This window comes from Lepidochelys kempii, chromosome 4, assembly GCF_965140285.1.
Source record: "Lepidochelys kempii isolate rLepKem1 chromosome 4, rLepKem1.hap1, whole genome shotgun sequence".
Taxonomy (NCBI): domain Eukaryota; kingdom Metazoa; phylum Chordata; order Testudines; family Cheloniidae; genus Lepidochelys; species Lepidochelys kempii.
The window spans coordinates 35,480,415-35,493,920 of NC_136383.1; the positions used below are offsets into that span (position 1 = coordinate 35,480,415).

At 42.1% G+C, this 13,506-nt stretch overlaps 1 protein-coding gene across 1 annotated transcript in view; it reads right to left on the bottom strand.

Moving 5' to 3' along the window:
- Nucleotides 1-261: 261 nt before the first annotated feature.
- LOC140910323 (bifunctional heparan sulfate N-deacetylase/N-sulfotransferase 4) overlaps nt 262-13,506 on the bottom strand; it is a 159,399-nt gene continuing 146,154 nt past the window's right edge. The window contains exons 12-14 of the mRNA XM_073340978.2: nt 6,553-6,655; nt 5,593-5,703; nt 262-713 (exon numbers count right to left, since the gene is read on the bottom strand). Coding sequence (XP_073197079.1) covers nt 576-713; nt 5,593-5,703; nt 6,553-6,655 — 352 coding nt within the window. The 3' untranslated portion in view covers nt 262-575. The remainder of the gene's footprint in view (nt 714-5,592; nt 5,704-6,552; nt 6,656-13,506) is intronic.

Consider the following 13,506-nt stretch of genomic DNA (forward strand, 5'->3'; position numbering starts at 1 on the left):
CTCTGCCCAAAAGCTGGGGGACAACGAGTGAGGCAGATGATTAGGTCTACAAGAAGCTGAAAATCCCAAAGCATCAGAGGCTGCAGTGTGGAGGATGGGTGGAGGCACAGTATGGATGCAGAAGGGAAGAGTAGCTGAGCCCGTGCACAACTTGAAATATAAGTCAGAGGTCAAACAAATAGCAGTATTTTGGTTTAGCTATGACAGCTGTAGAAGGTATAAGGAAAAAATAAGTGCTCACATCTGATGTACCAGCAGAGGTGTTTATTCTGTAGAAGTGAGAAGAACAAAGAAGGTGTATACACAATTACTTAAAACAATTTCAGAAAAGACAGATTTTCTCCCCCCCCAACCAAAAATACTTTGTGATCAAAATTTATTTTGCTTTTTCCCAAACCTCAAGTATATACCAGAGTTAGACTGGATGTGCTGTTGTCAGATAGAAATAGAAACAAAAAAAACCGCTGTAGGCAAGGCCATTAACTTTTTGCCCGTGTCTCAGATCTTTGACTAGGACTTTTTTAAAAAAAATATTTCCAAATGATGCTGATTATGTTTTTATAAAAAGTATCCAGTCACTGGAACACTGAACACTTAAGAATCTCCTTTGTTTGCAAATCCTTATTTTCTGCTAGCTTTTCCAGATATGATAGTGATGGGGGATCCAATCTGTAGATAGGTCCACACCTTAGCAGTCGCATTAAAAGGATACTCTGGAAGAAAAGAGAATATTAAAAAAAGGTAAGAATTGTTTCATTTACAGGGAAAATTTGTCTTCTGAGAATATATGTCTTTAACATAATGTTGGAGGGCCTATTTGCCTTTGGTTTATATTGCAGTACATGTGATAAGAAGTATTTATTTTAAAGGTAGGTTTTATTATGTGATACTTGTGAGGATGGACATATTCTGAAAGTTCCTCAGTGAAGATGAGTATACAGTGGTTGCAAAGAGACTATGCTACCATCTTCATGTTGGAAGGGGTTTATCCAGAAAAGGACTAACTCACATTAGCAGGATGGTGTGGAGGAGCTTTACTGATGCTATCTGTGCCAGTTCTGTGGCTCTTCTATTGAATGGTCTGTCAATTCAGCACTTTTCATAAGAATTATTCACTCAAAAATGAGTACAAATACGAACAAAACATGGATGCAGGGATATAATTTGATACTACAAAGCATTCTTTATTTCTGTCTTCAAATCATGTCCCTACAGCCTCATAACATCCAAAATCAGCGCTCTCATTGTTTTTACTATACAAACTTGTCCTTCCCCCAGAGTTTATAATTCAGCCATTTTAATTTGTTCTGGGGAAAGTTGGCAAACTGATTCCATATCTTGGAGGGAATTTGTTTGATTGGGGTGTAGGGGGGAGGCTAATAGCAGTTAAGTTGGAAATTTTATTTTAGACTTTGAGAGGTCAATGCATAATTTGAAAGTTTAGAGATGCTTTTCTGATTGACTCTAGTTAAATGACTACTGCTCTGATAATCTGATATGCTATCATAGATTCTGGCATGTGTTGATCCATGCTGGATTCTACCTTTTAAAGGCAGAGATACTAGAGCAGGCATGGAAGGATACAGATGCAGTAAGGGGAAGGATGTAAAGGAGTATAATCCTACAAAAAGATCTACCTGGGTAAACTCCATGTACAATTAATTTCAGCGAGACTCTGCACAGATGCAGGAGTCGGCCTGGCCAGGTATGTAATTCATAAAACAGAAAGTCAGTCCACAATTTCCCCCCATCCCCCCAAACTCCAGCTCTCCTTGTTATTAACAACGTGTTTGGCTTGCTCTTTATTCTTCTTCTTCTATTCTATATTTATTTAATTGGTTTTTCAGATGCCCCTCAGTTATAGTCAGTGATGTCAAAAGCATAATTTCATGATTTGCTTAAAGGGAAAAAAAAGTCAAGATTATTTACAGCCAGTGTACAAAGACCTTTCTACAATAAAGGTGTTCTGGACAAAGGCTGTGCTGAGGGATCATGTTCCAGGCAGAAGAAATTAGACCCTAATATGCTGCTGTTTTTATATTCAAATTGTATGCTACACCTAACAAAACCACATCAAGTCTCAGTTTATCAATGAGAACATGGAATATCTTGGTAGCATGACACTTAGCCAAACATAAATAACAAGGAGGCACAAAAAGGGATATGAAACCCTCCTCTGGAGTGTATACTAAAGACATAATTGGATGTCAGAAAAAGGAGATTTTAAAAGATACTTTAGTATTTTTCTTACATGAAAAGCTGGTTTCCACCCCTTCCAAAAGGAAGTGCAACAGATTAAGACATCTGCTGTATTCCTTTAAAAGCTCCCAAAACAACATTTGGTGTTTCCTGAGCTTTTCATTTCAAAATTATCTTTTAATTACCGATGAATTGCTGCAGATGCAATTTGGCACGTATGTTCTTTCAGATTATGGGTTGGCCGGATAGTCTTTGGAATTACTCCGGTTCCCCACCGCAACCTTTCAATGGTTTGTCCAAAAAACTTTCACCACGCCAGTTTTCTTCAACATTGTTAACCCTAAATATTCAGCTAAAAGAACGAGGAGTACTTGTGGCACCTTAGAGACTAAGAAATTTATTTGGGCATAAGCTTTCATGGGCTAAAAACCACTTCATCAGATGCATGCAGTTGAAAATACTGTAGGAAGATATATACAGAGAAGATAAAAAATGGGGGGTGCCATACCAACTATAACGAGACTAATCAATTAAGGTGGGCTATTAGCAGCAGGAGGAAAAAAAGTTTGTAGTGATAATCAGGATGGCCCATTTCAAACAGTTAACAAGAAGTGAGAGTAACAGTAGGGGAAAAATTAGCACAGGGAAATAGTTTTTAGTTTGTGTAATGACCCATTCATTCCCTGTTTTTATTCAAGCCTAATTTAATGGTGTCCAGTTTGCAAATTAATTCCAGTTCTGCAATTTCTCATTGGAGTCTATTTTTGAAGCTTTTCTGTTGCAAAATTGCCACCTTTAAGTCTGTTACTTAAGTGACCAGAGCAGTTGAAGTGTTCTCTGTCTGGTTTTTGAACATTATAATTCTTGATGTCTGATTTGTGTCCATTTATTCTTTTGCGTAGAGACTGTCCGGTTTGGCCAATGTATGTGGCAGAGGGGCATTGCCGACACAGGATGGCATAGATCACATTGGTAGATGTGCAGGTGAATGAGCCCCTGATGGTGTGGCTGATGTGATTAGGTCCTATGATGGTGTCCCTTGAACAGATATGTGGACAGAGTTGGCAACAGGCTTTGTTGCAAGGATAGGTTCCTGGGTTAGTGTTTTTATTGCATCGTGTGTGGTTGCTGGTGAGTATTTGCTTCAGGTCAGGTGAGAGTGAGGGATCGTCCTTCAGGATAGGTTGTAGATCCTTGATGATGTGCTGGAGAGGTTTTAGTTGGGGGCTGGAGGTGCTGTTCTGTTACTTTCTTTGTTGGGCCTATCCTGTAATAGGTAACTTCTGGGTACTCTTCTGGCTCTGTCAGTCTGTTTCTTCACTTCAGCAGGTGGGTATTGAAGTTTTAAGAATGCTTGATCGAGATCTTGTAGGTGTTTGTCTCTGTCTGAGGGATTGGAGCAAATGCGATTGTATCTTAGAGCTTGGCTATAGACAAGGGATCGTGTGGTGTGATTATCACTAAAGTTTTTTTTTTCTCCTGCTGATAATAGCCCACCTTAATTAATTAGTCTTGTTAGAGTTGGTATGGCAACCCCCATTTTTTCATGTTCTCTGTGTGTGTATATATCTCTATATATTGTATTTTCCACTGCCTGCATCTGATGAAGTGGGTTTTAGCCCACGAAAGCTTATGCCCAAATAAATTTCTTAGTCTCTAAGGTGCCACAAGTACTCCTTGTTCTTTTTGCTGATACAGACTAACATTCAAAACCTAAATATGAAACCTAAATATTCAAAAATTAGGAATCAGAACCCTCCAAAAATCATGAGTTTGGCTCAAAAGTATTTTTTCCAGATTGTGTTGCTTGTGGTGGTAGGGGGCAGGGCTCAAAAAGCCTGAGCCGCAGCTTGACAAAGCCCTGGCTGGATGATTTAATTGGGGTTGGTCCTTGTTTGAGCAGGGGGTTGGACTAGATGACCTCCTGAGGTCTCTCCCAACCCAATCTTCTATGATTCTAAAAGTCTCACTTCCAGTTTATATCTTTTGTTCCTGAAAGCCTATGCTTCAGGGTTCTTGCTGGCCACTAGCAGGAGTCAAAAGGGGATTTTTCCCTCCCCCAATATTTTCTGGGAGGTTTTTTATCTCCTTCCTCTGGAGCATCAGGGATGGCCATGGCTGGAGATGGGCCATTGGACAGGGAGGGCCAGGGCTCTGAGGTGGCACTTAGCATTTTTCTTTCTTGTTTTTGTTTATATGCTCGGAATCTAACTGATTGCCATCTGTGGCATCTGGAAGGAATTTCGTTCAAATCAGATTGGAAGTGACCCTGGATGTTTGCACCTTCCTCTGCAGCACGTGGGTGTGGGTCACTTGACAGGTTTACATGGGTATATTTTAATTATTTCTTTACCATTGCAGGGGCCCCAACTACCATTGCACTTTGGTCCCTTCTATTATCTGCCTGTGACAAATAACAATCTCGTCTCCTGTGAGCTGTAATACTTTGGTTAAATTTCAGTGTTTGAGGTTAGAGTGTGGATGGTGGGTAGTGTTGGTGGCCAATGCTATACAGGAGGTCGGACTAGATGGTGGTCCCTTGTGGCCTTAAACTCTATTACTCAAAAAGCATGGTTGATCCCTCCACAACTCTCACTCCAGCCTGACTGCGCTATCTCCTCCATCTCGTACACACATCTTCTGCTTCTGGGCTCCTCATATGGAAGCTGGAGGCAGGGACAGTGCCCAGGAGGTCTGGAAGGGGGAGGGGGAGAAGAGGGACATGGGCAATGGGCAGGAATATGAGACACATCTAGTGTCCTAAGTGGACAAGGACTGTATCCAAGGAGGAGGGAAGAAAACTGGACAGGGACAGTGTGGCTACTCGGAGCCCACCAATACATATCAACAGTTTGGGCTGTCTAGACTGTTGTTGACCCAGCTGGTTCATGGTTATCACATGTTTTGATTGACAACTTTGTTTCCTTTTGTTTGCTCCAAAAAAACCCACCTTGAAGGATCAGGCCAAAAGAAAAAAATACAGAAAACTATTAAATTCAACCAACCTCACAATCCACCGAGAGATGTTTCTGTTCTTTGCTTGTGTCCTGACAGGCTGTAATTTGTCATATATGATGAAGACTATCAATCATACATACAGTTTCTGGAACTTTCTGGTAAACAGAGGGACTAGACTATGCATGAGTCCCAGGCTGGATAAAGAATAATGCCATATAGCTCCATATTGTGTCCCAGAAGCTGACAAAGGAGTTGATGCTAATAGCTGTCAGCGCGTGCATATATAAACAGTTTTATATTTGTATTTAATTTTGAGACAGTTATTCATGAGGTCGTGTACTGACAATCACAAGTGAGTCGGGGAAGCGAGGGGTTTTATGGTGCCAGTAACTGTCATTAGAGACTTTGGTCCTCTGAACATCAGTGCTATCTCACTTTCTGAAGCTCCTGTCTCAGCCAGTATGGCAGGGGTTGTCCCAATCTGTGCAGTAGTTTAGACAGTTCCACATTGTGATCTCTGTAGTAGCTTGAAAGAAAAGCTCTAGACTGAGGGAAGAGGGGAAAAGGAACAAAGATAATTTACATTAAAAATTGGCACCCTTGTGGGGAACAATCTTGCTGAAAAAGCAAAGAGACAAACCAGGTAAAATTCTTAAAGGAACAGTGTCCACATTTTTATGGCCCACAATTTCAGTTCTCTTAGTATCATTGTGACAGGAAAATTTCCTGGACAAACCTTATTAAGTTAAACCTTATTAAACTGAATTCAATATCTTTTGGATCCATTGTATTAAAATGCATTTGTTTAGGTTCTTGTGGGATTGTATGCAACTTTTCTAGGAGACTGACTAATGTAAATGTATGGAGAAAAACCCTTTGTTTATTGGTTACCTGCTTCTTGAAACTCCAGATGAAAGACCCCATAATTGTATAAAAGATGGATCAAAGTCTTCAAGTGTGTGCTAGTTCTGAGCTGAGGCTGTTATGTGACCATAGAAGAGATGCCTTTGTGGGGTTTGAAGGACTAACCACCTGCCACAGGCAATGCTGGAGTTGGGATGATCACCAGTAAGCTTATTAGCATGAGTGAAGAGAAAGCAAGCAGGTCAGCTTTCACTGTCTGAGTTTGCTGGGAGAATTCACATCTGTGCAGCCTGGAAATGTCCCAGTCAGCAGGGACATGCATCACCACACAAAGAAGCAATGACTGGGAAGCTAAAAGCCTGAGTATGAATGCATTTGTTGGACAAATACAGGTGTGGTTATCCTGAACTGTAGGTTTTAAAAAAAAAAAAAACATTAAAAAAAATGAACCATCCTTTATTCCTGAGCCCCAAGCATGATGCTGCATGAGTTTTTCACAAACTGTAACTCAGATCTCTAGAAAAGTGGTACCTCTTGATCCATTGGTGGGTATTTTCGGCCTTTGCTTTTTCCCAGGCATTTGGTCTTCCCTCCTTCCAGCAGCTGACACCAAAAGCCTTTCTGAGGGTCAAACCTAAAAGGGATAATATCTTATGAAAGGTTTAATTATGGAAGAACCTTCAGCCACTAAATAGTCAGTTAGCCAGCTATGTGATATCTCGGATGTTTTACTTCTTCCAAGTAGGGAGAGAACTGATATTACAGTGTCTTAGACAGCCACTGTATGCTCAAGAACAATTTATGCAGTGAAATACATGTTTGAGAACATTATCAATTGCTTGAAGATATCCATTTCTCCAAAGAGTCTACAGAGCCCCATGTGTGATGTTTTTGGGGTATCTGTACAATGTATGAATTCTACTTACTAGATAGTCTCAGATAGCCGCTGTCCCAAAGCATATCCACCATTGCAGAAAGAACGTAGAGCAAATATACAACAGACTAAGGACAACAGGGAGTACTTAACTTTAACTACTGTGCTTTGATGGGACAATAGATATGCTAAGTGAGTTTCCATGAGCTGTTTGAAAGACACTTCCTTCTCTTGTCTGAAGGGGTCAGGAAATAGAGAGTGGCAATTCCCTAAGCAGGACAAAGACAGAGGTGACAAAGAAGGCATTTAAAGTGAACTCAGAGGGAATGTCTGATGGATACACAAGAAGTTTGGGCAGGAGAGGGTAAGGAGATTCATAGATTAATAGATATTAAGGTCAGAAGGGACCATTATGATCATCTAGTCTGACCTCCTGCACAATGCAGGCCACAGAATCTCACCCACCCACCCACTCCTGCAATAAACCTCTCACCTATGTCTGAGCTATTGAAGTCCTCAAATCATGGTTTAAAGACTTCAAGGTGCAGAGAATCCTCCAGCAAGTGACCCATGCCCCATGCTGCAGAGGAAGGCAAAAAACCCCAGGGCCTCTTCCAATCTGCCCTGGAGGAAAATTCCTTTCTGACCCCAAATATCGCGATCAGCTGAACCCTGAGCATGTGGGCAAGAATCACCAGCCAGATACCCAAGAAAGAATTCTCTGTAGTAACTCAGATCCCACCCCATCTAACATCCCATCACAGGCCAGAGTCAGTAGGTACACTGGGAGAAAAGGCTCCATGTTTTTAAAAAAAAAAAAAAAAAAAGCAAGCCATGCACCACAATGAACTTGCTGGATAGTCCCAGGTAACCTGGATCCCAGCCCAAAGAATGTGCTGGAGTATTGAGGAAATGGAAGCACAGAAATACATGCAGGATTTATGATTTTTATATAGATATGTATTTCTTAAGTTATTAAACAAAGACCAATGCTGTGTTTTGAATCCTGTGAAAAGACTGTGTGTTATGTGGTATACCTTATCATACGTGCGCTGAGAGTTAAATTGTAACCCAGCACCTCACACCTTCAGGAGGTTCTGAGATAAGGCATGTTTAAGCTACAGGGGAGCCAGAAAAGTCTGGTGTCCGAGTGCTGGGCAGTGAGCTACATTGTCTAAACTCTCAGGAAGGCGTGTTAGACAGGGAATCTGCATCCTGAGAGTGTGCCAGGGATCTCAAGCCAATGGCAGAGAGTGACTGGACTGTTATACTCAGGAAGCCTAAAATACACGGGATCCAGAATCGATTCCCTTCACAGAAGTCTTGTGAATGGTCAAGAAGAGGCACTTGACTGGACTTGTGATATCACACACTTTTCCAGGTCAGAACTTGGTCCACTGGAAGTGCCAGAGATTTGAAAAAAGACTTATGGACCATGTTGACTTAAGTGGAAGCTAGATCTGGTCTCCTCTATGTGCATGCACACATCTGCCAGTAGTACTTTTTTAACAACATATTTCTTAGTTGTGTATTTTTGAGGCAACTAAAGCAGTGTTTAGATCCTCTGGAAGAAGTGGTTGGTTTGCCATTAATGTATCACTACACCTGGAGGGCTGGTTGCCTCATGTAATTGGTTCTAGATGTCACTTTCATTCCAAGACAGGCATCAGCATAAACACTGTCTCTAAACAATCTTTGCAGAAATTTGAAGTCTGATCATCATGTGTTTAAAATCAAAGATATAGGAATGTTAGATTACGGCATTAACACACTAAGGAAACAAGCAAAATATAGGGTTAAGTTTTGAATTTATTGCTATGGGACTTGGCAGCATGCATAAAACATTGAACAGGTTTACGTTTTTGCTGTTCAGCAGCTGTTTAAGAAGGATGAAGTATAATTGGCTGAAATGTAAAGTTAATTAGTTTCAGAATGTTTTGTTGCCCTGGGCCTATTCCTTAAACACCAACGCACCTGCAATTTGCTACTGCACATATGTGAACTCATTTCAGGAGAGGGGGACGGGGAGGGGGATCTTTTTTACCCCCTGCCCAGCCTGTTATCCCAGGGCTAATCCTTCTAGCCTAAATTTTCACGGTAATTATATCAATTAAAATTAAACCAGTCATTGATTAAATGGATATATTGATGGTAGATTCATTTCTATTTTGGACTTTTCAATCTGCTCATTGCATAGTGAAGTACTTTGGCTGGCTTGCACTAATTTCCCAAGAGAAGAAGTAATATAGTGTGCTGTGCTAAAGGAAAACTGTAGTACTATGCCCTAACATTTCTGTCTCAGTATGAGTATATTCAACATTATGGGAAAGTCCAAAATTATAGAATGAAAAAGCCAAGCAATTCAGTTAAGCACCCCATTTTGTTCACGTTCTTGGGACTGTATAAAGTTGTACATTTTGTGCAAAGTATGTTATGTGATACTGTATTTGGGTGCAATGGAAATACTTAAGGATACAGTGTTAGTCTTAGCTGTAACTCAATTTTTCAAAAGAGAGCTAATGAGACCTCATATTTTGTAATTCCCCCTGCCCAGCACCTATCCTCCTTCCCTACCTTATCTAAGGAACTTATATAGCCTCTGTTAATATAGTAACTGAGAGCCTCACAATGTTTAATGTATTTATCCTCACAGCACTCTTGTGAGGTAGGGCAGTGCTATTATCCTTATTTTACAGATGAGGAATGGCAGCAGAGAAAGACCACGTGATTTTCCCAAGGTCACACAGGAAGTCTGTAGCAGAGCAGAGAATTGGACTGGGTATCCTGAGTTCAGGCAAGCACACTAACTGCTTCTCCTCCACAAAAAAGCCTTCAAGGTTTGCTCCATCATGGAAAGAGCTACTTGCCCTTCACTTAGCAACCCCCAGGGATTCACAGGAGGTTAGAGGCATCTTTGCTGCTGCCCTGGCTCTGGTGTTCACGTGTCTCCCAGCTCCATGATAGCTTATGGTATGTTTACACAACAGCTGGGGGCCAGCTTCACAGCCGAAGTAGACAGACGTGTTAGCTCTGCACAAGCCAGCACACTAAAAATACTGTGACTGCAGCAGTGTGGGCTAGTTACCCGAGTACAGTCCCACCCAACCCCCTGGCTTGGTAATCTGGCCACAGGAACATGGGTGGCAGCTCAAGATGACCACCTGAATACATACCCAGGGAGTTGGTGGGATTGTACTTGGGTAGACAGCCCATGCCACTGCACACACTCTGATATTTTTAGCATACTAACATGAGCAGAGGTAGCATGTGTCTTTGAAGCACTTGGAGGAGAGGAAAGTGATCAGGAACAGTTAACATGGATTCACCAATGGCAAGTCATGCCTGACCTGATTGCCTTCTACGATGAGATAACTGGCTCTGATATGGGGAAAGCGGTAGACGAGATATATCTTGATTTTTAGTAAAGCTTGTGATACAGTCTCCCACAGTATTCTTGCCAGCAAGTTTAAAAAAGTACAGATTGGATGAATGGACTATAAGGTGGATGGAAAGCTGGCTAGATTGTTGGGCTCAACGGGTAGTGATCAATGGCTCAATGTCTAGTTGGCAGCCGGTATCAAGCGGAGTGCCCCAGGAGTCAGTCCTGGGGCTGGTTTTATTCAACATCTTTAATAATGATCTGGATGATGGGATAGATGTGGTGTTTAGATGTTGCTTGTAATTATTAGAATTGGGAGCACTGGCTGTTGGGAGTCTGAAAGGACAGGAAACAGGAAGGAGCGGGGAGGAGTTGAGAGGCTGGGAGAAAGCTACAGGAGGTGCAGCAGCAGCTTGGTAAAGAGGTTTCCACTTTGAAAATAAAGTCTTGTAGAAGCTTGTTAGTACCTTGCCTGGTTGATAAAACAATAGATTACACTCTCAGCAGGTTCGTGGATGACACTAAACTGGGGGGAGAGGTAGATATGCTGGAGGATAGGAATAGGGTACAGAGTGACCTAGACAAATTGGAGGATTGGGCCAAAAGAAATCTGATGAGGTTCAACAAGGACAAGTGCAGAGTGGGGTCATGTTCATCTCACCACTCCGACAGGGCCACTATGTCTTCTTTCCCTCCTCCCATAAAGATTGGGTATGAGGGAAGATGGACAACCTTTTCCAGTGTGGGGGAGAGGGTGATCCAGGCATAGAGAGGGTTTCTCCTGTCAGCAGAGCTAATTGTAACAGAGGACTCACATTTTGGCTTAATATCCCATTCCTCCATTCTCCAAAATAGTCTCTCTCTCTGTCTCTCTCTCTCTCTCTCGCTGAAGCACTGTCTGACAGGAGACTTGGAAGCAACAGTTCTTGCATCATGTCTGCTCCAGTCAGGAGAGTGCTGTATAAGAATCTAGACAGATCAGATTAGATCTGTATTAGCTTGTACCTGGCTTTCCCCTCTGTGAAAAGCAGCAGTTTAGTGCTGCCTGGCCATTTTTCTCTCTAACCTCTCTAGCCCCTTTGTTCTCTGAGTGGGAAACACAGCTACTGAGCCTCTCTGTTAACCATGTGAACACACAATCCCCACTTCTCTCTGCCTCAAGGGTGAGGAGAGGGAAGAAAAATCCACAAAGGAACCACCAGTTCAAAATGCTGCAGAGCATGTGTTGGAAACAATGTGTTTAATGCCCTCTCCTACCAGCCAGTCAGGGCAAGGCAGGGACATCCTGTGGCCAAGAGGATGCAGCTAGAAAACTGGATAGGGATGTATCTTTAAAATAAAAAGTGTGTGTGTGTGTGGGGGGGAACGGGGGACTTGGTGAGTGAGGCTGTATTAATTTTTGAACCTCTGAGGGGTACTTGCACATGCAAATAGATATTTGCTGAGGCAAATTAGGTAACTACACATCTAATGTAATATTTGCCAGCAAATCCAGTAACTGCATTCAGACAGGTATCTGGATGTGCAATTTACCAGATTTACATGGCAGACTCCTCCTTGCTCCCACAAACACTGATCTTACCTTTTGTAATGAAGTGGAAATTTTCTGTAGTAGTTTTACGAATCTTATGGGTGCCTCAGTTTCCCCTACATTTTGTATGGCTAGCTGGGGTGGGGGAAAAGGACTCCACTCGCAGGGAAGGCTGGGAGACATACATATGAATGTCTGAGCCTGAATGGGTCATTAAAAAAGGAACTGGTGGAGGTTGACTCCCAATCAATGGAAAATCATGGAAGACAATGGAAAACGCAATCACCAGGACATTGCCACCTAGTAACCAATGGCCAAGAGGGTTATGGATTTTCCCACCTCTCAGCAGGAAAGCTGAGAAAAGACCCCAGCTAGAGAACAAAGGACTGGGAAGGTGTGAAGTGGGAGGATAAGAGTTGGCTGCTGGAGGGAGTTGGGGTTCTCACCTGGGACTGACCAAGAAGGTCAGACAGAGACAGAGAAAGCTTGAACAATGGGGTTCATTACAGTTTGGCTGGGCTCTGAGCTAACCAAAATGGATTTACTCTATGCTTTAGCCTTTCTTTCTCTAAGCTAACTTAAGGTCTTCCTATGCAGTGTTCCAGTTGGCTAATAAACCCTACTGTTTTGACAGTGTTTGAGTATCATTACGAATACTTGGTGAGGTGCATTAATCCCCAAAGAGTGTACAAATCTCTACCAGGTTTTCCCACCCAGGTTTCCCCGTATTGTTGCTCTTACATAAAGTTCTGTGGAAGGTATACCTTAGTGTACACACATACATACACACACCCCTCTGATCTTTTCACAGAGATGCCCTCTGAGTCTCACATCAAAAGTGCATGTGTCACCTAGACTCCTCAGAGCCAGAGGAGACTGGCAGCTCCACAGTTTCCCTGCAAAGTTGGACTTGCTGATCAGAGCTCACGGTGTGAAGCAGAAGTGCTGAAGGCCCAGAGGTTCAATCTAAGGACGTGGTGAGGCCTAACCTATGAAGGGAGAGACAGACCCCTTCAGGATCTGGCACACTGAAGGGGGTCCTCCTAGAGACTGTTTCAAAGCTGGAAATGTAGCACCGATCCTGTGGATTGTGACATCTTTCTTTAGCATTTTTTTACTTGAGGATCACAGAGCATATGTACAGACAGGAATTAACTCTTACAACATTAGTTTAATTTTAGTTTTTACAAATGCATCAGAATAATAAAAGGATAAACCCCAGTCTGGTTTAGTAGTGTATGTGAAGGATGATAGGTTAGGATTTAATTCTGCACTCACTTAGTGCTGGATAGAGTGCTTACTAACTGCTGAATGATATTTACCTCTGTGCAGGGCCATAAGCAGCATTTATGTCTCACTTGCATCCTATTTCAAGGGCTTCAGTAGCATTTAAGTGGTGCGCAGCCCTTATTCTTTGCACCAGGGTGAATTTCACACTCCTGTGAGAAGCCATATTGATGTTTATGGATTACATATGGCAATAAGCTTGTTGTCCAGTAGTATTTGCACAGTTGGGTCCTTGGCTTGCATTCTGACAATTTTAAAAATGTGTGTTGTATGCTTAATAAACAGCAATGACTTTGAAGGAGCCTATCCAATTGATTTTATATTGACATTCTTAATGTGAAGCTACCACGTTGTTTAATGTTGTTTCCTCTTCCATGCAAACCTGTGTGTTTCCTCCACACACTTGCGTTCTCA